This window comes from Vipera berus (assembly GCF_964194415.1).
Source record: "Vipera berus genome assembly, chromosome: 2".
NCBI classification, from domain to species: domain Eukaryota; kingdom Metazoa; phylum Chordata; class Lepidosauria; order Squamata; family Viperidae; genus Vipera; species Vipera berus.
This window is the reverse complement of record NC_138203.1, coordinates 10,336,771-10,363,149: the sequence shown is the minus strand read 5'-3', so window position 1 is coordinate 10,363,149 and position 26,379 is coordinate 10,336,771. Positions and strand designations below refer to the sequence as shown.

The window sequence follows — 26,379 nt, the reverse complement described above, 5'->3', positions numbered from 1 at the left end:
CCCTTCCAACTTTATTATTATTATATAAAACTTTTATTCATAAAACATGAAACTCAGTCAACTGAACACTCAAATTGACTGGCACTAATGGTTGACACGGGTTGCTGCCAGCATCCTAGGGTATCAACCAGGTATCTCCTTAAAATGTAAGATGTTCTGAGTAGCACAGTTTTTTGTAGCTTTGCTGGAGTTATTGCAGGAAGCTGCAATTTCTTGATGTATTTAGCAAAGTGTTTGGACATAGTTCCCAGTGCCCCGATGACAATGGCTATCAGTGTTACACGTTTCATCCATAATCGCGCAGTTTCGATGGCCAGGTCGCGGTATTTCGTAATTTTTTCCAGTTCTTTTTCTTCGACTCTGGCATCTCCTGGTACAGCGATATCAATCAGCTGTACGCTTCGGTTCTCTACAACTGTGATATCTGGCGTGTTGTGTTCCAAATGGTGATCTGTCTGTATTTGGAAGTCCCACAAAGATCTTCACCCTCTCATTCTTGACATCATCATCATCATCGTCATCATCATCATCATATTATTATTATTATTATTATTGTTGTTGTTGTTATCCTTCTCAAGTCCTTCCCTCCCACTTTCTCCCAGAAGCATTGGGGGAGAAATAAGTGGGCTGTCTCCAGAGAAGCTTGGTGGAGCAGTGGGCTAATGCCTCCTTAAGTAACACCAGCTGCCTGCAATTAGTGCAGGTTCGCGTCCCACCAGGCTCAAGGTTGACTCAGCCTTCCATCCTTCCGAGGTAGGTAAAATGAGGACCCAGATTGTTGGGGGCAATAAGCTGACTTTGTAATAATGCCACTTGGGGGGGGAGCCCTAATAAGCAGGCATATACATAGAATGAAGGCTATTGCTAAGCACATTGGTTTGTGCTTAGATTGTAAGCTGCCCTGAGTCTTCGGAGAAGGGCGGGATATAAATTGGATTAAAATAAAAAATAAAAAAAATAAATTGTTGTTAGTAAGGCAGTGGATATTTTAGGACTAAGATTTACCAGTCCTTTGTCCTTCTGCTCCCTTTTCTGGTTCTTCTTCATCTGAGCGCAGGCCAGACGATCTGCCTGCCCTTGACATTGGCCAGGATGTTCAAGTCTAGACCAGAGTCAGCTGCCTTCTCATTTGTTTCCCTCAAACCTCCATTTTGGAGAGATGGAGAACTTGCCTCCCTTCTCAGCCAACGGAAGCCTTAAACCACAAGAATACGAGGTGGGTTACAGCTGTTTCCCCTCATTGCCTTCCTTCTCAAACACTTCTAGGGTTGTCAGCATGCTGCTCCCAGGAGAGTTGGGGATTTGGAAGTGTGGATGGGTCCAGGTGTCTTATTATTCCTTGGCTGCCAGTGACAAGATCTGGTTTCCAGTAGGAAACCGCTGAGGGAACCTACCCTCAGATGACCTCATCCATCCACGGTGGAGAGAGACTTTAGAGGTGGGACTTTGGAGCAGTTTCAGAAGTTTTATTTCTAGGGCTTTGGGAAAACTTCGGGCATCTGGAAGGCAAGAAGGCTGTGTCCCAGCCCACTCAGATGGGTCCTCTTCAGACAAGGAGTGAAGGAGCAAGAGACAAATGGACCTGATTCCCAAGGAGATAAAGCCTGGCCCAGAAAGACCTCGAGGGACCTTAAGCGGAACACCTGATTGTGAAGGCTCCATGCCTTTCATGCATGCATGTGGGGATTGCTCCCAGCACTTGACTACTCCTAGAAGCTTATCCATGATTTGCTGGTCAAACCTGCAGCCCTTCCCGACAGTGGAGATTGTAGCTTTGAACTAGGGCTGCAAAACCTCAGCTAAGCACTGGCTGGCAGCAGAGAGGTACCGAAAACTTGCTGCGCCAATCTGGTAGCTCTTGAGTTGGACTGGACAAGGCTTCATCCATATTACTCTCTAGTGATTTTTGTGAAGGGGCCAGGGTTGGTTTTCAGAAGATTGGGTTCAAGTCCTGCCTTAGCCATGAAAGCTAGCTGATTTATTACTAGAAACCTCTGCCCAGGATTGCTTTCAACTAATGATCAGCACCTGCTTTGAATTAGATAAAGGTCCATGGAATTCCAGGGTGGCTGGACTTAGTTTGCTTGTGGCTTTGTAGGGATTCTAGGCTGATCCCTCTTTTGACTCCACCCCCCAGGTTCTGCCATTTTCTCCTACATATGGATAGATTATAGTGGATGGATGGATGGATGGATGGATGGTGTCAGGCATGAAAGGTCCACATGTGAAGATCCAATTAAACTCTTTTATTGCTAAAAGTCTTTGCACAAGAATCTTCTCAACTCTTTGGAGTTAGATAAGGTTCAAAGGAATTTCAAAGGGAGGTTGGATTCACTTGCAGCTACGTAGGGATTCTAGGCTGATCCCTCTTTTCGCTCCACCCCCAGGTTCTGCCACTCCTCCTCCTATAGAAACACTGGAGTAGATGATAATTCTGTTCCCTTCCAACTGTACAATTCTATGATTCTAGACCAGCTTTCTTCAACTTGACCCATTCCAAATCTAAGGGTTACAACGAGGAAAAATGATCCAGCACTTCTGGAGGACCGTGCTGGAGAATAACCTCTCCCAGTTGCTGATCTGGGCCTTATTTCATTCAAGATGTTGCTATTTACTTGGTGGTCTTCCAACCAGGAAAGGAGTGCTTCCCTGCCCCCCAGATATGTTTTGCTGCTTTCTGATTTAGGGATGAAAAAGTCTCCATCACCAATCAAGGTTGGGACTGCATAAATTCTGCTGCAAGTTGGCTCCCAAACACCCAAAGCTGTGCTGTGGTCTGGCAAGGCAAATCTAGAAAAAAAGAAATCCCTTCGAACGATCCAGGAGACCCGCTCTTCTTTTTTTTTAAACTCTTTTTATAGCTGGTTCTTTATTTTAATTAGTTCTTGTTAATTGTTATCGCCACAATTTTAGTGGTTTTATTTGCTTCCCTCAGATGTGGCCTGTTTAGCGAACAAGCAGCGGGAAAAGCTGGCTACGGCGTCACCCAAGAAATAAACCACCACTGACGCTGCATTAGAGAAACGCCTGCTTGCAATTAGAACCGCCTGAACTCAGCAACGCAAGCCCTTTGTAACGTGTTTGTCCTCCCATTAGCAAGCCCTGAGTATCTGCCTTTGATAGGTCAAAAGGAGGAGTTTGCTCATAATCCTTGACCTGGATCAGAAGCTGTCTCCTTACAAAGGTCATCACCACACTTTCAAAGATGTTACACAAATGCAACAGCCAGAGGTTTACTCAACCCCTGGATCTCAGCCCTGGAAGCCATAGGGGGCTGGTTTGCCATAGGAGGATCTGGAGAATAGCCAATTGTCTTTAGTATTTGTCTAGTCAGAGACAAATTCCTTATGTGTCTAATCACACTTGGCCAAATAAAGTATTCTAATTCTAATTCTAATTCTAATTCTAATTCTAATTCTAATTCTAATTCTAATTCTAATTCTAATTCTAATTCTAATTCTAATTCTAATTCTAATTTGTTCTGTTCTGTTCCATTCCGTCCACTCCACTCCACTCCACTCCACTCCACTCCACTCCACTCCATTCCATTCTCAGTTTGGACATGCTCCAGAGAAGAGGACCACAATTCCTGGTCAGAATGATATTGCTGAGAATTCTTAGAGTCTGCCTGTCTGGAGGTGTTACAGCAGCGCTGGGCTTTTACCGTCTCAGGGCCACATCTAGCCCTTTGGCTGTCCTGTCTGCCCATGTGGGTTGGTTTTATTTTGAAGGCTACTTTTTTTTCCTTTTCAATTTATGTATGTGCATGTGTGCCTGCCTATGCAAGTTCATAGCCCTATTGGTTCGGTCCCTAATAGCCCAGGTTTCTCATGTAGGCCCTTGGGAAAATTAATTGCCCATCCCTCATTTGCTGGCTGGGAAAGCGGCATGCTGGCTGAGAACTCTGGGAGTTGAAGTCCAACATCCTAAAGTTGCTGAAGTTTGAAACACTGCCTTAGGGCACCCATCCAGAATCAAATTCTTAAGGGTTCGGCATATCCTGTACCCTCTCCAGATTACAGGAAAAAAAAATACAAGCCCTGCCACAAGGGTTGCCTTGATGTACAGAGGAATCTGATGCTTGTGATAACCTCCTTTGGATGTGGCACAATAGCATCCCCCCACATCAATCCATCAGTTCCACTGCCCCCTTACTGACCAGTCCAAAAATGTGGAAGGCAGGTTTTGCTTTCCAAAACCATAAAAAAAAGAGAGAGACCTATCCGCAATTGGGCAGAGGAAGGTCCTCCCTCAAGACTGTCATTCTCCTGCTCCCAACTTTGCATACAAGTGAGGTGAGATGGATTGTATCTACAAAGGGGGAGGTGGTGTAATGGACTACAGTGAAGAACTATTTACCTAGAAGGGGGGAACACATCCCAAGGAGGGTGTGTGTGTGTGTGTGTTGAGACAAGAGGCAGTACAAGTCCATAGATGAAGCAGAAGAGACTTAGGATAGCCGCTGCCTAGAATCTCCCATTTGGGTGAGAGTTGGAAAGTTGATCCTGGTAAGATTCTGTCTGTTGGGTGTGAGCAAATAAAGAACTCAGTTTTGGCTGGTTTGTTCTATATTGTTCTTGAGCTGGGTGTTAACAGGAGGTCAGGAAAAGGCAAGGAGGAGGAGGAGGAAAAAGAAGAAGGGTGGAAGAAGATCCTGTTGTGATTCAGTGTCAGCCTGTGCTCCCAGCAGCTGAGTCCGATGAATCTGAGGAGGAGGGGTTTGGAGAGCCTTCGGTGTCAGAGGGAGGCTCTGATGCACTGCAGGACTCTCAGCCTCGTCCCTCCAGTCATGTTCCTCATGAGGCTCAGCTGTGTGAGGAGGAGGTGTCGGACTCAGAAGAGTCACAGCTGAATCTGTGCAGAGACACTAGAAGCAGAAGGCAATCCAGCAGAGCAGAGCAGAGAAAATGAATGAGGCAACTCAGTGAGAGGAGGAGAAGGCAGTGAGAAGCCACGCCTTGGGGCTGATAATAAAAGGGGAAGGTGTGGGCGGGGCTGGTTGCTGAAGGCAACTGTTTGGAGACAACCTAAGGGAATCCTGGTCTGTTCTTGCTACTTATGTTTAACTCTTGTTTGTTGACTCTTGTTTGATATTTTGTTTCATTTATTGAAGGAAATGTTCTGTTGCTTTTTTGTTTGAACTGTAAATAAATTTGGGTTGGGTTTTTCCAGCCTATTGACTGTAAAAAGGAAAAAAAGGGGTTGTCCCTGACAAACAAACAGGGCCGGTCGTAGGCTGGAACAGAACAGATCCAATCAAGGCCCTGATGAGTTCTCGGACCCCTTGGGATCACCCTATGGCTGAGTTTTTTGTAGTGGAGCTCAGGGATGTGGGAATGTTCTTGGTGACCTAGGACTAGTGGACTTTCTCCTCCTCCCCCTCCTTCTTCTCCTCCCCCTCCTTCTTCCCTCTCCTCCTCTCCCCCCTCCTCTTTTTTTTTGTTATTGTTGTTCATTTAATTGCTGTAAAAATTCCTCCCCTGGGTAGCTTTGCTGTTTGATTGTGAGTTGTTTTGCAGTCTGTGTCTCTGTCACTTCATAAAAAAACCTGAACACGGGCACACACATCTCCCCACTATGGCTACCCTCAAAAAAAAAAAAGGAATCCAGGAAAAGAAAATATTTATTTTTGAAGAGAGAAATGAATCTCTTGTCACGCCTAATGAAAAAAGAGGCAGGAAAAAAACAACTTTCCTTTTGCTAGGAGAAAAGGAAGGGGGTTATGGGTGCTGTGTCTGGGTCAAAGGGAGGCCCAGATGTGCTGCTGGAGGGAATGTTCCTGGGAGGCCACGATGGGGTCACAACACATCTGGCCCACCATGAATTGTTTCTTGTTTTAAACAGTCGATGTTTGGAAACACATAAATTAACATTGTCTGGGACATTACCACAAGACGGGCCCATTTTGGTGGGGGAAAAGACCGGATGTTTTGGACTTAAACTGCCACAAAAGATTTGGCACCACTGGGAGGAGAGCTACGCTCCCATCTAGCACAGCAGCTCTTCAAGTGCCGAGTTCAAATCTCCCCTTCAACTTTTCCTCTCCGTAGTCCACCATGCAGGGAAAGGAAAACGGGGAAAAAAACCCCTTTGCTGCTGCTAACCCTAAATCTTCTGAGCAGCCAAACTGCCCAGCTGATCCACGCCAGGCTAAAATTCAATCCTGAAGTTCCCGCCAAATCGTCAGGCCACAAAAATCCGGAGAAAAGGTGTTTCTGTTTGTTACTGAATCCTGTCATCTGCCCTCTAATTTCCAAACCAGCTGGGAATAGTATTGTGTGGGCTGGCCCTCTTGAATTATTTGCGAAAATAATAAAAGCGGGATAGAAATCAATCAATCAATACAGGTAGTCCCTGACTTAGGTCCACAGCCTGAGCCCAACCCACCTCACAGGGTTGTTGTTCTGGGGAAAATAGGAGGAAGGAGGAGTATTAAGTAGACTTGTTGCCTTGAGTCACTTATAAAATAATAAGGGGGAGGTGAGTCCGGGTGGCTGAGCCTGATTTTAATAAAGGTAAAAACAACAAAGGTAGTCCTCGACTTACGACCACAACTGAGCCCAAAATTCCTGTGGTGAAGTGAGACATTTGGTAAGTGAGGTCCTACACCCCCACGCCCCCATTTTTATCACTTTCCTTGCCACAGTTGTTAAGCGAATCACTGCAGCTGTTCAGTTAGTAACAAGGTTGTTAAGAGAATCTGGCTTCCCCGTGGATTTTGCTTGTCAGAAGGTCGCAAAAAGGAGGATCAAGTGACCTCGGGACGCCACGAGTCAGTTGCCCAGCGTCTGAACTTGGATCAAGTGGTCATGGGGATGCTAGAATGGTTGTGTGAAAAATGGCCCCAAGTCACCTTTTCCAGTGCCCTTGTAACTTTGAACGGTGACCAAACGAACTGTTGCAAGTCGAGGTCTACCTGTATAACGGATGAAGCAGCCAGGAAAATGGACCCATGGACTCAGCTATTAAACCAACTAGGATACAGGCTCAAGCCCCACGCTCATCGGGGCCTCAGGAAGGTAACACAACCATCTCTTCAAGGCCTCAGGATTGACCCAGGGAAGGTTGTGTTTGGAAAGAGACTGCAGTTCAGCTCAGCTTTTCTCCCATTAGCAGGACTTGCGTCCAAGTTCCTACGCAAGCGTCTGCACTATTAAACTGATTTATTCCTCTTCTCCTGGAAGCTCAGTCTGTGTAATTCTCTGAAAGGTGGGGCGGAACACTCTTAAAAATAAAATAAAATAAAATAAACCCAGGATCAGCCATAAATCATAACTGCAGGATTCTGGGGGAAAAGGCAGCTAACGAGAAATGGAACCAAGCCGCTATATTTCTGGAGCTGAGTTCTCTCCTGTCTTTTTTAAAGCAGAAGGGAATACCAGAGTTGGAAGGGATCTTGGAGGTCTTCTAGTCCACCCCCCCCCCGTCCCCGTGCAGGCAGGAGACCCTATTCCCTTCCAGAGAAGTGATGGTCCAGTCTCTTCTTAATAACCTCCAGTGATGAAGGACCCACAAACTTCTTAAAGTAAGCCATTCCACTGATTAACTAACAGGCTAACAGAATAACAGACTTGGAGGAGACCTTAGAGGTCTTCTAGTCCAACCCCTGCTCTTGCAGGAGACCCTATTCCAGTGGTGGCGAATCTATGGCACGGGTGCCAGAGGCGGCATTCAGAGCCCTCCCTGTGGGCACCCGTGCCATGCCTTGGAGGTGGCAACTGTCCCTCTTCAACCAGCCGCCCCCCCACAGGTGTCCCTCCCCACAAGAGACATTGAGGTGACCACACCCACCTTGGCCACACTCACCCAATCTTCCATGACCCCCACAGCCACACCCACCTAGTAGGCCACGCCCACCTGGCACCCAGCGATAAATAAGTGGGTTTTGGGTTGCAGTTTGGGCACTCGGTCTCTAAAAGGTTCGCCATCACTGCCCTATTCCCTTCCAGACAAGTGGCTGTCCAGTCTCTTCTTAAAACCTCTAATGTTGGAGCACTCACAACTTCTTGAGTCAAAACGTTGAAAGCAAAGCAAGCAAGGGAGAAAATCTACTGTAGTAAAACCATTCTAGAGCAGGGGTCCCCACCCCCTACTGGGCTGCAGCATGCCAGCAACCGGTCCGCACAAACAAGCAAAGCCCCATCCGTGGGATGCAGGCAGCACACAAAACCACGCACTCTCCGGTCTGTGGAAAAACCTTTCTCCCCAGAACTGGTCCCTGTTGCCCAAAAAGTTTGGGACCTCTGATCTAGAGAAAGAGGACCATGAGGTCCCACATGAAGTGGACAGACAGGAGGACCCAAAGAGACTGTTGTGATGGGTGGTCATCCTTTCCATCCTCCACCCAGTCCTACTTGGAAGTAAGCAAGGAGCAGGATAGTGTGGGGAAATGGCAGTTGTGATTCATTAATCAGATAGAAGCTCCCGCCCCACCCAAAGCACAGTGTGTGAGACATGGTTACAAATTCCACAAATGGATGAATGAAAGTGATAATGAAGAGAAGGACCGGGGCTGGGGTGGGAGGTTGACATGATAGCAGAGTTCCAATATTTGAAGGGCTGCCACAAAGAAGAGGGGGGTCAACCTATTCTCCAAAGCCCCCAAAGGCAGGACAAGAAGCAACAGATGGAAACTAACCAAGGAGAGAAACAACCTAAAACTAAGGAGAAACTTCCTAACAGAACAATTAATCAGTGGATCAACCTGCCTCCAGAAGTGGTGAATGCTCCAACACTGGAAGTTTTTAAGAAGAGACTGGACAACGAATTGTCTGAAATGGTATAGGGTTTCCTGCCTGAGCAGGGGGTTGGACTAGATGACCTCCAGGGTCCCTTCCAACTCTTGTTTATGGAATGGCTTGGCTCTGGAAGTTATGGGTGCTCTATCACTGAAGGGTTTCAAGAAGAAACTGGACAGCTGTTTGTTAGGAATGACATAGGAACTCCTGCCTGAGTAAGGAGTCGTCTAGAAGACCTCTGAGGTCCCTTGCAACCCTATGATTCTATGTTCTATGTTCTCTCTGCAAGCTCCAACCTTCTAACAGAAGTTAGAAGCTTCTTTGATGAGAAACGACACCTCTTTTTTTTAAAAAAAAACACCATTAAGTCCAGTTGCCTTTAAAATAAAAGCACCATTGTTTTTAAGCTCCACTATTGAACAGCGGTCCCTGCTCTCCTCGATCAGAGGAGATTATGGAATGGTTTGCCAATAATTAACTTTGTCTGGGCTGAGCATGTACGTGCAACCCTTTTCCCCAACCGTCCTCCACCCCACCAACCAGGTAGGAGACTCTCCACAGCCTATTGACTTCTTCTGCCTTCTTGCACTAAGCAAAGGGTGATCGATGTTAGTAGGAATTGGCCCTACTCAGACTGACCTGCCCTACATTTTGCTCAGAGCCAAAGAAAAGAGTTTTCACAGATGGCTTTGGCTGTCTTCCAGAAAATACTTTGCAACGCAAACCATCACGCAAGAAATCTCACAAAATTCTTGATCTGTTAATTTAGAACAATCCCTGCTACTCGTCAAATGCACAGCTTCCCTGCAGACAGTTAATTGCACGGGGGACAAGGGAGGGCTTGAGGCCTGGAAGTCAGCAATGTCATTAAGCGAGTTTTTAACCACAAACGGGCTGGGGGGAAGGGGGGGCTAAGAAGCAAGCAGAACCAGGAAAGAGGGAATGGCCACTGGCGACCGTGCTGGGCACCCGAGGAAGTGTTTTGATATGTGCCATGCATAAGTCTCCAGCCTGGAGCCCTCCAGACATTAGATCGCAATTCCTGCTACAGATACAGGTAACCCTCGTTTGGCAATCACAACTTGCTGGTTAAGGGAAGCGGTCGCTAAGGGAAGCCGTCGGCGCTTATGATCTGACTTCAGCTACCCTTTGCTTTACAGACCTGTGGAGTTTGTAAAAGCGAGGATTGGTCGCTACGTTCCTTTTTCATCACCCACTGTAACTTTGAAGACACTAAATGAAGCACTGAATGAGGTGGCTGACTTTTTTTTTAAAGCTATATTGATAAAGGGGGAGTGATTGGGTTGGGTTGAGTTAGGTTGAATTGAATTGAATACTGTACTTTATTTGGGCAAACATGATTAGACACACAAGGGATTTGTCTCCAGTGCAGAAGCGCTCTCTCTCTCTCTCTTTTTCTCTCTCTTCCCCCCCTCTCTCTCTGTCTCTTTCTCTCTCTCTTTCTCTCTCTCTCTGTCTCTCTCTCTGTCTCTCTCTCTCTCTCTCTCTCTCTCTCTCTCTCTCTCTCTCTCTCTCTCTCTCTCTCTCTCTCTCTCTCTCTCTCTCTCTCTCTCTCTCTCTCTCTCTCTCTCTCTCTCTCCTTCTGCACTGGAGACAAATCCCTTGTGTGTCTAATCATGTTTGCCCAAATAAAGTACAGTATTCAATTCAATTCAACCTAACTCAACCCAACCCAATCACTCCCCCTTTATCAATTCTCCAGGCAGCTAAAACATCCCAGAATGTTGTGGCTGTTTTTTCCTCTAAGGAGGTTTCTCTAAATAAATAAATAATCCTGGCCTGAACGCTGTGCTCCTGAATCCACCTCCTCGGAAAGACCTCTCATAGCTTAAGTGCCTACATTCTGGCTGAATCGGTTAAGGGTCTTTCCCAGCAAGAAGCCCACTTGACATTTCAAAGGCAAGGACCGCTCACTGCCAGCGGGTCTTTTTAATCAGGTTGGGGACCGGCTTCCAAGCTGACCTTACCATTGAAATGCTAGTTTTGTACCTGTTTGTGCATGTGTGTGTGTACACACAAGCATGCGCACATGTGGGAGGGAGTGGTCCCACACAGAAATGCCCTTGCAGAAGAAGGATAGGTCCATGGGCTGGTGACCCCCTCCTTTCCCACTGGACGACATTGGAAGAAGCAGCTTTGAAGTTCAGCTTTACTGTTGGTTTACCTGTTAACTATAAATCTGTTTGCAACCACTTTGACATCATCTGTCTATTTCTGTACATCTATCTATCTATCTATCTATCTATCTATCTATCTATCTATCTATCTATCTATCTATCTATCTATCTATCTATCTATCTATCTATCTATCTATATCTCTCTGTATCTATCTATCTATCTATCTATCTATCTAATCTATCTATCTATCTATCTATCTATCTATCTATCTATCTATCTATCTATCTATCTATCTATCTATCTATCTATCTATCTATCTATCTATCTATCTATCATCTATCTCTGTCTATCTATCTATCTATCTATCTATCTATCTATCTATCTATATCTCTATATCTCTATCTATCTATCTATCATCTATCTATCTATCTATCTATCTATCTATCTATCTATCTATCTATCTATCTATCTATCTATCTATCTATCTATCTATCTATCTATCCACCTAGATATAGAGGTAGGTAGGTAGGTAGGTAGATAGATAGATAGACAGATATAGATAGATAGATAGATAGATAGATAGATAGATAGATAGATAGATAGATAATACATACAAACTATAGTATATATATAGTAGATACATGACAGGTCAAATTGGTTGCAAGTTTATAAATTGTGGGCCTGTATTGCAAGTGGAGAAATTATTATTATTGATCAATATTCAAGTACAGATAGCCCTCATCTTATTTAGTGACCATAGGAGGCTATAACAGCACTGGGAAAAAAAATGACACGACCATTTTAACACATATGACCACTGCAGCATCCCCATAGTCATGTGATCAAAATCCGGTTGCTTGGCAACTGATCGTATTTATGACGGTTGCAGCGTCCTGGGGTCACGTGATCCCCTTTTGCGACCTTTTCACAAGCAAGGTAAATGGGGAGCGAGATTCATTTAACAACTGTGTTGCTAACTTAAGAATTTCAGTGATTCACGTAACGACTGTGGCAACAAAGGTCGTAAAATGGGGGCAAAACTCACTTAACAACTGTCTCGCTTAGCAACAGAATTTTTGGGCTCAATTGTGGTCGTAAACTGAAGACTACCTGCATCTTTTTTACGGAGAGAGCAGATAGATGACAGATCAAATTGGCTTATAAAACGTGGGCCTGTTTTGCAAGGGGGGGAAAATTATCATTGTTGTAATCTATTTGTCAAAATTCAACTAGGAAGGACAATCTGTGTGTGTATGTCTCTGTCCTTTTTAATGCACCTTTTTGCTTAATGTTGGTTTAGCTTCATTTTCCTTTTGTAACATTTCTCCCCCCCCCCTTTGGAGTTTGCACTTTAACTTTTGGTATAAAAATAAAAAAAAACATTGAGAAAAACAAAGGAAGAAGCCGTTTCTTTCTACGGTTTGCAAAGGGAGTTCCCCCCCCTCTCCTGCTGTGGATATAAACTGATTGGTTTTATAGCCAGCTTTTTTTAAAAAATTCCATTTATATCCCGCCCTTCTCAGAAGACTCAGGGCGGCTTACAAGCTTAGCAGTAGCCTTCATTCTATGTATATGCTTTGTCTGCAGGAGAGCAGAGATGCAACTTGCAGAAGTTTCTGGGCACGGACTGAGGCTGGATCTAACCTGGATCTGGAGGAAGGGAAGATCCTTCTCCCTCTTTCCTCTTCAACAGGAGCATCTCCAGAAAGGCCCCAACTGCAGATTGTAAATTCAGGGTAGCAAAGGGGCCCTTAGATCAGATTTTCATACTCTCTGGTGCCCCCACTGATCCTTGGGAGAGTCTGCTGAAGCCCCTTTCTCATTAAAAACATCTTTCCATGGTCAAAACAAAAAAATAGAGATGTAGACCGTATTACGAAGCAAACCAGGGACGCTCAAATCCAGCGGATAATCCATGTTTAATATAGTAATATATGTGTATCTTTTATTAATCCATTAAATCAGGGGCAAGGCTATAAATACGTTTAAAATGCAGGCGGGTTAAAATTAAAAAAAGTTTGGAGTCTGGAGGAAATAAATTGCTTTGCTGGCCTATATTTGTTACTGAATGGGAGGCTACATTTACATCAGAGATTAGTGGAAATGAAGTTGTAACTATTTTTCCCATCACCCTGAAATCCTAGGTGAAGAACCTCTGCCTCAGTTGAGGACTTTAAAGGATAAAACCAACATCTTAAACGGAGCCTGGTGGTCCTGCCTCATCTCAGGAGGCTTCCCTGGATGAGGAAGAGGACCACGAAGAGGGACATAATAATAATAATAATAATAATAATAATAATAATAATAATAATAATAATAATAATAATAATAATAATAATAATAATAATAATAATAATAATAATAATAATAAGTTGGAAGGGACCTTGGAGGTCATCTAGTCCACCCCCCTGCTCAGGCAGAAACCCTATACTATTTCAGACAAGTGGCTGGCCAGTCTCTTCTGAAAAACTTCCGGTGTTGGAGCATTCACCGCTTCTGGAGGCAGGTTGTTCCACTGGCTAGTTGCTCTAACTGTCAGGAAGTTTCTCCTTAGTTCTAGGTTGCTTCTCTCCTTGACTAGTTTCCATCCATTGCTTCTTGTCCTGCTTTCAGGTGCTTTGGAGAATAGCTTGACTCCCTCTTCTTTGTGGAAGCCCCTGAGATATTGGAACACTGCTGTCATGTCACCCCTCGTCCTTCTCTTCATTAAACTAGACATACCCAATTCCAGCAACCGTTCCCTATATGTTTTAGCCTCCAGTCCCCCAATCATCTTTGTTGCTCTTCTGTGTACCCTTTCTAGAGTCTCGACATCTTTTTTACATCGTGGTGACCAAAACTGGATGCAGTATTCCAGGTGTGGCATTCGAGAAGCAGGACCTTGTGCCATGTCCCACAAGTACTGTAATATGAAGGTGGAACCCAGCTCTGTCTTGATCCAGATAAGATGCCTCCTCCATTCAACATTCCAGCTTCTGAAGAGAGAGCATCAAATGGAGGAGAGCTTGACGATGCCGAGGAACAGATGAACCGGACTACTGAGGACAAACCTGCAGGAGGAAACCTGTTCAGGACCTGATAATCTTGGATGGGAGCAAAATATTTGAAGGGCTATCACAGAACAAATGGTGTCAACCTATTCTCCAAAGCACCTGAAGGGAGGACAAGAAGCAATGGATGGAAATTGACCAAGGCAACCTAAAACTAAGGAGAAATTTCCTGACAGAACAATTAATTAGTGGAACAGCTTTCTTCCAGAAATTGTGGGTGCTCCATGACTGGAGGTTTTCAAGAAAAGATGGGACAGCCATTTGTCTGAAATGGCATTGGATCTCCTGCTTAAGCAGGGGATGGACTAGTTACTAGAAGACCCCCAAGATCCCTTCCAACTCTGTCATTCTGTTATTCAGTTAAAGAGAAATCCATCCTAAAACCATGGAGAAATTTCCTGATGTACGAAAAATTTAATCAATGGATCAACTTGCCTCCAGAAGTTGAGGGTGCTCCATCATGGGAGGTTTTTCAAGAAAAGATTAGACAGCCATTTGTCTGAAATGATGCATCTGAATTTTGATCCCGAGACTGTGGGGATGCTGCAATGGTCGTAAGTGTGAAAAAGGATCACAAGTCACTTTTGCCAGTCCCGTTGTAACTTCAAACAGTCAATAAACGAGCTGTTGTAAGCCAAGGACTATCTGTAATTGATTACTAAGCCACGGGGGCAGGACAAGCATGGACACCATCAATCTATCAGCCTGGGCAAGTGGCCCCAACAAGGTTATTCATTTCTAAAGGGGTTTATCTCCTTCCTCTCTGCTCTCAGGGGAGCAAACCTAATTATTATTTAAACATGAGTTAATTCAGTCAAGGTTTTGATCAATAACGGAGAATTACTCTTTTGAAAATGGAGAAATCAACTGACATAGTAGAAGGCATGGTTTCTGGGGGGAGGGAGGGGGTGGCTCAATTACAGAGAGAAGATCCTAATAAGCAGAAAATGCAAGGAGTGAGAGAAAGACCTAGAACAGGGGTAGGCCACCTTGGCTCTTTTATGACTCGTGGACTTCAACTCCCAGAATTCCTGAGCCAGCATGGGGGAACTATGGCTCCTTCATGACTCGTGGACTTCAACTCCCAGAATTCCTGAGCCAGCATGGCTCAGCTTGGAAACCTTTCCTTTTTTTAAAAAAAATCCCATTTATATCCTGCCCTTCTCCGAAGACTCAGGGCGGCTTACAATCTAAAGCACAATGTGCTTAGCAATAGCCTTCATTCTATGTATATGCCTGCTTATTAGGGCTTTCGCCCCCCTCCAAGCGGCATTTTTACAAAGTCAGCTTATTGTCCCCAACAATCTGGGTCCTCATTTTACCTACCTCGGAAGGATGGAAGGCTGAGTCAACCTTGAGCCCGGTGGGACTCGAACCTGCACTAATTGCAGGCAGCTGGTGTTACTTAAGGAGGCATTAGCCCACTGCTCCACCAAGGCTCTTTTCCCTTCAGCATAGCTGGCTCAGGAATTCTGGGAGTTGAAGTCCACGAGTCATAAAAGAACCAAGGTTGCCTACCCCTGACCTAGAAAGATACCCACCCCACACCCCCAAAGAAGACCCAAAACCCAGGGGAGAAATGAACCTATCAGTCACCTGCTTTCCATTTTGCTCAAGAAGGCTAATAGGTACTAGATCTGCTTTTGGCTGGGGATTATGAAAGTTCAAATTATGGGATTGCAAAACCACTTCAGCTCTGTTGGAGGGGGGGCGTGTTAAAGGGGGTCCATATCTAGCTTATCTTCCAAGAGACTCTAGAAAGAATGCGGAGCAACAAAGATGATTAGGGGATTGGAGGCTGAAACATATGAAGAACGGTTGCAGGAATTGGGTCTCTCTGTGTGTGTGTGTAAGAGAGAGAAAAAGAGAGAGAGAGAGGGAATGAGAATGTGTGTGTGTGAGAAAGAATGAGAGAGAAAAAGAAAGTGTGTGTAAGAGAGAAAGAGAAAGAGAGAGAATGAGAGAGAATATGTATATGTGTGAGAAAAGGAGAGACAGAGAGAGAAAGAGAATACGTCTGTGTGTGAGAGAAAGAATGAGAGAGAGAGAGAATGAGTGTGTGTGTGTGTGTGGTTTGTGTGTGTGTGTGTGTGTGTGTGTGTGTGAGAGAGAGAGAGAGAGAGAGAGAGAGAGAGACCCCGTTGCAGCTGCTCCTTTTTAATTCCTTCCGCCAAAGCTGATTGTAAGAGTTACGACAATGCTGAATGACACATTAAATAAAACGTGGTAAAAATTGCAGCAATAGAGCAGGCTTCAATAAATAGTTGGGGACAGTTATTTACACCAATCGACCCAGCCTCGCTAATTTGTTATCTTCAGCCCGGGGCTGTACCATAAATAAAAATAACCCCAAGAAACATCATTTCCCCCTGTCAATTTTCTGCAGCAGATGCCTGGAAAGATGAGGGGGGGGGAGGAGGAGGAAGCATCTGTCACCCCCCCCCACCATGCACCTGTGGCATCACCTGGTGTGGTGGCCATGCGGAAGATGGTTGTTATTGCGAAGAGCTCAGTGACACATTTTGATTTCTCTTTCCTATTAAGAAACCTCTAGAGTTGAGAGTTCATTCTGAGCTAGTCTGCTTGGGGTGTGTTTTGTTTTGTTTTTTTGAATACTGAATAAAGGAGAAGGGGAGGGGAATTTCCAGGTCTCTTTAAAAAGTTTTTCCAGCTATGAAAGTTTCAAACTTTTGATTCCCATTCCAAAATCAGGTGCCGGCTGATTGCAATCTCCTTTTTTAAAAATAAATAAATAAAAATAAAAATAAAAATAAAAATGCACCCTTTTATTAGTTTATCAAAGTATAAAATACAAACAGAAATGGATATTAATTAATAAGCTATAGAAAGTAGTATATAAGGTAAAGGTAAAGGTTCCCCTGCACATGCGTGCTAGTCGTTTCCGACTCTAGGGGCCGGTGCTCATCTCCGTTTCAAAGCCAAAGAGCCAGCGCTTGTCCGAGGACGTCTCTGTGGTCATGTGGCCGGCATGACTAGACGCCAAAGGCGCACGGAACGCTGTTACCTTCCCACCGTAGTGGTCCCTATTTTTCTACTTGCATTTTTACATGCTTTCGAACTGCTAGGTTGGCAGAAGCTGGGACGAGTAACAGGCGCTCACTCTGTTACGCGGCACTCGGGATTCGACCCGCCAAACTGCCGACCTTCTGATCGACAAGCTCAGCATCCTAACCCACTGAGCCACCGCGTCCCTCAGCATATACGGTTGTGTAAAAGTAAAAAGTTGAGGTTGTAATGTTATCTTCTACGGTACTAAAGAGAGCTGGAAGTCAGTGACTTTTTCTTTCTTTTCCCCTCTTTATTTCATATTTTCTCTCCCCCCCTCCACCCCTCCAAAGTTGTCTGTAACTTTGTAAAATTTCTCTTTGTATTTTAGACTTCGGTAAACTAATAAAAAAATGCATTTAGAAAAAAAAAATCTTGCGGTCTCCCAACTATATAGCAGGGCCATGAGGTCCTGGAGCCAGCTTTTGCTAAAAACTGTGATTGTCGCTGATTGTTGGGACCTTCTGCACAGAATCTAGCACTGGGTACAAATAGACCTCAACTTATGACTACATCCTATGCTAAGTGGTCATTAAGTGAATCATGCCTGATTTTGCGACCTTTTGTACTGCAGTCATTAAGTGAATCGCTATGATTGCTAAGTGAATCACAGAGTTGTTAAGTGAATCCAAATTCCCCTTTGCTTGACAAAACCCCGCTAGGAAGGTCGCTGATAGCCCAGGACAATGCAACCATCTAAAAAGCACCCAAAATTTGATCACATGATCGTGGGGAAACGCTGTGCTGGTCGTAAGTGTGAGGACTGGTCATAAGTCCACTTTTTCAGCACTGTCATAACTCTGAGCAGTCTTCAGATGAGTGGACATAAGTAGGGGGAGTATCTACAATGTGGAACACCCTTGGGCTGTCATTAAGGAGCTCCTGGCAGCCTTTGCAAGATTTAGGCTATATTTTTTTAAGGCCTGTTTTTAACTCTGCTTGCTTGAGCTACTAATAAAGCTTAAAAGTCCTTCATTTATTAGAGGGTTCATTGTCTCTGGACCCAGAGGAACCAATTGTCTGGGCACCTCATCACTGCCCGGACACTTTGCAAAACCCCTGTGCCCATGTTCTCTCCACCCGCCCCCCTTTAAACAGAAGTGGCCAAACAACCCAACACCCCAAAGACCAAGAAACAGAGATGCCTCTTTTTTGGGGTGGAGGGAGGGAGGAGGAGGAGGAGGAGGAGGAAGAGGAGGCAGTGACCACTCACCTTGCTGGCTATGCTTCTGGGCGTAGACTGCCACCATAGCGGTGAACACCACACAGCAGGCTGCGGGCACGGGGGAAGCCATCTGGGGACACAAAGAGACACAGAAGGCAAGGATCAGTGGAGCAGGAAAGAGGGGTACGACAAACACATTGGGGGTAGATGTGACCCACGGAGCAAGAGGGAAGGGCTAAGCAAAGGAAGATGGGTCTTCTTCCTCTTTTCATAATTGGCAAGAAGGATTCCAGTCCTTGGAGAAAAAAGCAGGAGCAGAGAATCCCCCCCAGCCCAGCAGGATGGCACCTCAGCTCCCAGCCAGGTGGGCTGATAGGAAAGATACTGCAACTTATTTCCTTCCTTCCTTCCTTCCTTCCTTCCTTCCTTCCTTCCTTCCTTCCTTCCTTCCTTCCTTCCTTCCTTCCCTCCCTTCTTCCTTCCATCCACCTTCCCTCCTTCCTTCCTTCTTTCCTTCCTTCTCTTCCCTCACTCCCATCATCCTTCTTTTTTCCCCTCCATCCTGTCTTCCTTCCTTTCCCTTCCCTCCCCCTCTATCCTTCCTTCCTTCCTTCCTTCCTTCCTTCCTTCCTTCCTTCTTTCTCTTCCCTCACTCCCATCATCCCTCTTTTTCCCCTCCATCCTGTCTTCCTTCCTTTCCCTTCCCTCCCCCTCTATCCTTCCTTCCTTCCTTCCTTCCTTCCTTCCTTCCTTCCTTCCTTCCTTCCTTCCTTCCTTCCTTCCTTCCTTCCTTCCTTCTTTCTCTTCCCTCACTCCCATCATCCTTCTTTTTTCCCTCCATCCTGTGTTCCTTCCTTTCCCTTCCCTCCCCCTCTATCCTTCCTTCCTTCCTTCCTTCCTTCCTTCCTTCCTTCCTTCCTTCCTTCCTTCCTTCCTTCCTTCTTTCTTTCCTTCCTTCTCTTCCCTCACTCCCATCATCCTTCTTTTTTCCCCTCCATCCTGCCTTCCTTTCCTTTCCCTCCCCCTCTATCCTTCCTTCCTTCCTTCCTTCCTTCCTTCCTTCCTTCCTTCCTTCCTTCCTTCCTTCCTCCCTCCCTCCCTCCCTTCCTTCCTTCCTTCCTCCCTCCCTCCCTCCCTCCCTCCCTCCCTCCCTCCCTCCCATCTCACTATGGTGACTTGGGGCAGCTAATAAGAAATTAAAATCAGAAAACAGCTCTAATTAAAAACAAAATTATAATCAGTATCAATCAATGAACCCTGTGTCAGGGCTCCAGAGAGATCATTCATCTGGCAATCAATATGAAACAAGAACCAAGCAACAGGTTGAACCAACAAGGATCACCTAACAACCCCGTCCAAATGCCTCAGGAGCAACTAGGTTTGGTGTCTCAACATGATCTTGACCATCCAGATCTCTCTCTCTGTGTGAGACGGTGATCCAGAAGGCAGCTGCCATGACACCATAGGTGCCAGACCTTTAGAGTTGCAGACCAAAAAGTCCTGAAGGGGCAGTTGTGTATCTTGACTCACATAAGGGGCTAAATTCTAATCCTAGGCACCTGGTACAATCCAGAGTGTGATGCCATGCATCGTTAAATTGGTACACAAATGACATGAATCATGTTCTCGGCCTCCTGCCAGATCTTGCAACACACAGGGGCTCATAATAATAAAACACAGAAACAAAATAGTATAAATCAAGAAGAAGCCATACACCTAAAGGTGATGAATATAAAATGGTAAACACGGTAGTAACTACAGGTGCCCACTCAACCCTGGGCAACATCAGCCTCAAGCCCCCAAAATAATCCCTTCTTCACCATATAGAACAAGAGTTGGGTCAGTCTGCCTTTTAGAGCAGTGTTTCTCAACGTCGGCCACTTTAAGAGGGATGGACCTCAACTCCCAGAATGTCCCAGCCAGCAAGCCTGGCTGGGGAATTCTGGGTGTTGAAGTTCACCCATCTTAAAGTGACCAATGTTGAGGAACACTAGTCTAGAGGAACCTCTTCCATAAGATGGGGGTTCCACTTCACTTCTAGGGCCCCACCAACCTCATTTCTCTTATAGAATGAACCCCAAGTTCTTCAATTGAGAAGAACAGCCCAGATGGTTGGTTCTTGCTAGAGGAGGTACATCTCCTGGAGATAAAATTGAGGGCTTTCAAGGTTAAATCCAACTGTTGAAATGGACAAGGAATCCACCAAGCACCAACACAGTGTGTGCAACTCGAGACACCATAAGGCTGTTCTTTTCTATCAGCCTTCAAAGATATCACCAGATTGTATGGCTGAGGCAAGTGTAATAATTCACAACATTTGCTCAACTGTCATGTGTGCTGTCTCTTTCCCCCTCCCATGATTCAAAGCAGACACAACTCTGTGGTTCCCTAACACACTAGGTCAAGGGTAGGCAACCTTGGCTCTTTTATGACTTGTGGACTTCAACTCACAGAATTCCTGAGCCAGGCATGCTGGCTCAGGAATTCTGAGAGTTGAAGTCCATAAGTCATCAAGGGGGCCATAGTTTCCCCATGCTGGCTCAGGAATTCTGGGAGTTGAAGTCCACAAGTCATCAAGGGGGCCATAGTTCGCCCATGCTGGCTCAGGAATTCTGGGAGTTGAAGTCCACAAGTCATCAAGGAGGCCATAGTTTCCCCATGCTGGCTCAGGAATTCTGGGAGTTGAAGTCCATGAGTCATAAAAGAGCCAAGGTTGCCTACCCCTGCACTAGGTCCACCCAAAGGGCCATAAATCACATCACATAATGGTTTGGTTCTCACAATCTAAAACTGTGCATCATGAGGCCCACAATTATTTGTGACACCTCCAAAACCCACCTTGCAATTCCAGAACCATGTCATTACCATATTTTCCTCCTATTTTTGGCATCCAGGCAGCAGAAAATATTTTTTTTTATTCCCTTGGTATTCACCCTCCTTCACATCAACAACACCCCATACGGAACATGTTTCAAAACCATCATCTGATCTTCCCAAAAAAAGAACACAAGGAGACACTATCATATCCTCCATGACAGCACCCTTCCTACATTCAGTCATGATGTTAGTACCACTTTATAATGCCTTAGTAAGACCACAGAAGAAACTTCCTGGCAGTGAGGACAATTAACCAGTGGAACTACTTGCCTCCAGAAGTTGTGCGTGCTCCAACACTGGAGGTTTTCAAGAAGAGACTGGACAGTCCTTTGTCTGGAATGGTATATAGGGTCTCCTGCTTGAGCAGGGGGTTGGACTAGAAGACCTCCAAGGTCCCTTCCAACTCTGTTGTTCTGTTCTTTTCTGATAACTCTGCTCCTTCTGTGACATTTTTGGATGGCAAGTTGCAAGAGACACAATCCACCTCTTTTTAAGCCTCATCTTCACAGGGATATGGGTAGTGGATGATATTCTTATAGTAAATAAAACAGGACCTGGGTCCACATGAAGACTGGGCAGCTGTTCATTATCTACTGGGGATTTGATTGAGAGACCTAAATCAAAGAAACATCTGGATAAGCAGGAGCCTGGAGCAGAAATGTGGGGGTGGATCTCTGCATTATTGAAAGAGGTTTTGTTTTTTTTGATTGACTGACTCAACTTCTCCTTAGCTACAGTGCTCAAAGGGGAATGGGGAAGATGAGAGCTTAGATCAAGAGTGTCCAACCTTGGCTACTTTAAGACTTGAGGATTTCAACTTCCAGAATTCTCCAGCCAATCATGCTTGTTTTGTATGTGTATACACACATACATACAGCATGCACAAAAACTAGACCAACGCCAATCACACCATCCTGGCCACTTTTGATTTTTGACTGAAATATAAAAGTTATGTTTTCGCTGTCCTCTAGTCTACAAAAGGTGCAATAGTATTACATGTAAAAGATGAACATATCTTAATTAAAAAAACACTTTATTGCTAAAAGATACTAATCTGAGCTTTCGGCAAGTTGTCATCTTCTGGTTGGTGGTGGGTCTTGTAAAAAAAATGCAACATCTGAAAAGTGCAATAAAGCACTTGAAGTTTTGGACCTCACTGATCACTTCGGAATCCACAGTGAAAGCCAGGCAATGTGCTCTTTTGTCTGCAGTGCTGTTTAATGTCTAGATGAAAGCACTGTGTGTGGTTGGTCATGAAGCATTTTAGAGAGAGGCTTCATCAATCCACTTGGAAATATTGCATCCAATTTTGTTCGCCACGATATCAAAAAGAAGTTGAGGCTCTGGAAAGAGAAGAGCAACAAAGATGATTGGGGGACTGGAGGCTAAAACATATGAAGAAGGGTTGCAGGAAATGGGTATGTCTAGTCTAGAGAAAATAAAGACTAGGGGTGACATGATAGTGTTCCAATATTTGGGGGGCTGAAAAGAAGAAGGTGTCAATTTATTGTCCAATGTACCAGAAGGCAAGACAATGTGCTGCAGCTGCCAAAAAAGCCAATACAGTGCTAAGCTGCATTAACAGAGGGATAGAAATCAAGATCATGTGAAGTGTTAATACCACTTTACAAGGCCTTGGTAAGGCCACACTTGGAATACTGCATCCAGTTTTGGTCACCATGATGTAAAAAAGATGTTGAGACTCTAGAAAGAGTACAGAGAAGAGCAACAAAGATGATCACGGGACTGGAGGAGAAAACATACAAGGAACGGTTGCTGGAATTGGGCATGCCTAGTTTAATGAAAAGAAGGACAAGGGGTGACATGATAGTAGCCTTCCCATATCTCAGGGGTTGCCACAAAGAAGAGGGAGTCAAGCTATTCTCCAAAGCACCTGAAGGCAGGACAAGATGGAAACTAATCAAGGAGAGAAGCAACCTAGAACTAAGGATAAACTTCCTGACAGTTAGAACAATTAACCAGTGGAACAAACTGCCTCCAGAAGCTGTGAATGCTCCAACACTGGAAGTTTTTAAGAAGAGACTGAACAGCCATTTGTCTGAAATGGTATAGGGCACACAGAGCCCTCTCTGTGGGCATGTGCGCTGTTGCCCCAGTCCTAGGCCTTCAGCTGGGCTTTATAAAACCTTTCTGCTTTAGGCCTCCACTGCCGTGTGCAAAAAAAAAGAAAAAAGGTTCAATCAATCAATTTCAACTTCTCACAGGGAAAAAAAAAGATCTCACAAAGTTGGAATTGATTGAACTTTTTAGTCCCACCCAGTCTGACATTACCACTGCAGCCACACACACCCAATGGGCCATACCCACCCAATGGGCCATGCCCACCCGGCACCCGATGATACATAAGTGGGTTTTGGGTTGCAGTTTGGGCACTCAGTCTCTAAAAGGTTTGCCATCACTGGTATAGGGTTTCCTGCCTGAGCAGGGGGTTGGACTAGATGACCTCCAAGGTCACTTCCATCATCATCATCATCATCATCATCATCATCATCATCATCATCATCATCATTATCGTTATTATTATTATTATTATTATTATTATTATTATTATTATTATTATTATTATTATTATTATTCGCACAGTCAGCCAGATGTTCAGACTGGATTTGGCATTTTTGTCTACCTATTGAGTCCTTACCAAGGACCTGGGACAGGCAGATGTGGATGTTTGATGGTATTACAGATATCGTCACAGGATGGAAGCAGTTCCTAGTAAGGCTGCCTTTTGCAAATGACTAATGGCGAATTTGTCAATGCCAATGGTGTTCAAGTGCTGCTCCAGTTGTTTTGGGATTGCACCCAAGGCAATTATTATTATTATTATTATTATTATTATTATTATTATTATTATTATTATTATTATTATTATTATTTTAAACATGAACCTCAGACAACTGAACATTCAAATTGACTGGCTCTAATGGTTGACATGGGTTGCTGCCAGCATCCTAGGTATCAACCAGGTACCTCCTTAAAATGTAGGATGTTCTGAGCAGTTTTTTTGTAGCTTTGCTGAAGTTATTGCTGCAAGTTGCCATAAAATCACAGGAGAGGAAACAGGCAGAGACAGCTGAAGTACTACAGTACAGTTCACACACTGGCAGTCTCACACTCACACAGTAGTAAAGCATCTGAAGGCAAGACAAGAACTAATGGATGGAAACTTGTCAAAGAGGTAAAGGTAAAGGTAAAGGTTCCCCCACACATGCGTGCTAGTTGTTTCTGACTCTAGGGGCCAGTGCTCATCTCCGTTTCAAAGCTGAAGAGCCAGCGCTGGTCCGAGGACGTCTCCGTGGTCATGTGGCCGGCATGACTAGACGCCAAAGGCACATGGGACACTGTTACCTTCCAACCATAGTGATCCCTATTTTTCTACTTGCATTTTTACATGCTTTCGAACTGCTAGGTTGGCAGAAGCTGGGACGAGTAAAAGGAGATCCAGCCAATCTAAAGCTGAGGAGAAAATTCCCAACAGTGAAAATGATTCATCATTGGAATGGGTTGTCTTCAGAAGTTGTGGATGCTCCATCACAAGAGGTTTTCAAGAAAAGATTGGAACAACCATTTGTCTGGAATAGAAGAGTGTCTCCTGCTTGAGTAGGAGTTTGGACTAGAAGACCTCCAAGGTCCCTTCAGTCCTACTATTCCAGGGGTGTCAAACTTGCCACGTAATGTGGCTGTCATGGTTCCGACAGAAACTCTTCAAAAGAACCTCGAGGCATTGTTTACCTTAAAGAATCTTTTATTCGAATAGCATAATATCTGCACTTACATAATCGAAGCCAAAAACTGAATTCCCCTCCCTTGGGCACATAGTATCAAAACACAATTCCCTCCTTCAATTTACCATCATAAATCACATTCCCCAATTAGCTTGAAGCGCCGGCTTCCTCTCCAGCTCTCCAGCCCAATTCTTTATCATCTCTGATTTCAACAACCTTGATTCTCATGCTAGGCTCAGTGTTGTTATGTCTACCTGGACTCTCATTCACATCCCCCCTCCCCAGCATCATCTAACACTAAAAGGAAAAGGAGGAAAATGGCTACATTTCCATCTGTTGTCAATGCAAAAACATTGACAGAGATGTGTCGGGATGTATCATGACTTTCCCCCCATTGCTGGAGCTGGGGTGGGTGTTGTTTCGACATGACACATCCAGCCTGCGGGCTGGCAGTTTGACACCCCTATACTATTCGATGTTCTATCTATGTTCTTAGAGTTGTCCTTGCAGTTTTTCTCAGACCCTCAATTGATGCAGAGTGTAGTATCCTGGTTGCTAAGGGAGACACCTGGTCAGGACCATCTTTCCATCATCTGTATTGGCTGCCAAATAACAAGCTAATTCCTTTCTGTTTTTAAATATAAATTCCTATGACTTGAATAAAGTGCAAAGAAAACAGGATGCATAAAAATAAAAACAAGAAGAAAAAAAGGAAGAAAGAGAAGGACAGGAACCTAGCAAACAGCGGAGTTTTTAAATCTGCATTAAACCTTGACCAGCCAGAATAGCATTGATCAGCCTTTTGATTATGCAGAAACTGAACACGCGTCATTGATCCCGGATTGTAAATCAGTTTGGCATGGTTTTTACACAGTAATCCCCCCACCACCATGCTGGCTCAATAGATCAATAGTTTTTCACAGGCTGTTAGATTCCAAATTTTAAGTATACAATTCAGAATTGGATTTGCATCTCTAAACCATATTACTGTCCCTCAAAACTATATCAATCAATTTAGGAATATTAAATGAAAACAGGAGGATAGTGAGCCAGCAACATTTTATGGCAAAAAGCTTCAAACATACTGTCATGAAGTTGAAAGTCAAACCATCCTACATCTATTCTTTCAGGTGTCCAATGAAGATGAAAACAAACCTTTTTTTAAATCTTCTCTTAATGTCACAAACATATCCCTTAATCCTGAGTTGTTAAGATGAGGTATTTCAACTCCTTATTCCAGAATTCTTCCAAATAACTAACACATAGTCTTCAATATTTAATTCTCCAGGAATTAAACACCCCAGGACCAAGTTCAAGACTTTGTTTTTAATACCGAAGACTGCAAGCAACTTGGGATCTTATTCGGAACGGGCCATCTTTGTCACTTCAGACCTGATGGATTATTATTTATTTTGTTAGACTTGGAGGCCAATCAACAGCCAGATGACTCTGGGGGAGCTTACATCTGAAGACAGGAAACAATAAAATAGGGGAAAAAAACCCCATGTACATCTGGACAAAACCACAACTGTACAAAAAAGAAAGCATGCTGAAACCGATTGAGGGAGATTGCAGCAGCGCGAGATTGGCCGATTCACATT

General features: G+C 44.5%; 1 protein-coding gene across 3 annotated transcripts in view; it reads right to left on the bottom strand.

The window, feature by feature from the left end:
- The window catches only part of CNTFR (ciliary neurotrophic factor receptor), a gene marked incomplete at its 3' end in the record, with an annotated part of 353,983 nt that overhangs the window by 129,157 nt on the left and 198,447 nt on the right, over window positions 1–26,379 (bottom strand). For all 3 annotated transcript variants that reach the window (XM_081319297.1, XM_081319298.1, XM_081319299.1), the window contains exon 3: window positions 18,207–18,288. In XM_081319297.1, coding sequence (XP_081175423.1) covers window positions 18,207–18,288 — 82 coding nt within the window. The remainder of the gene's footprint in view (window positions 1–18,206; window positions 18,289–26,379) is intronic.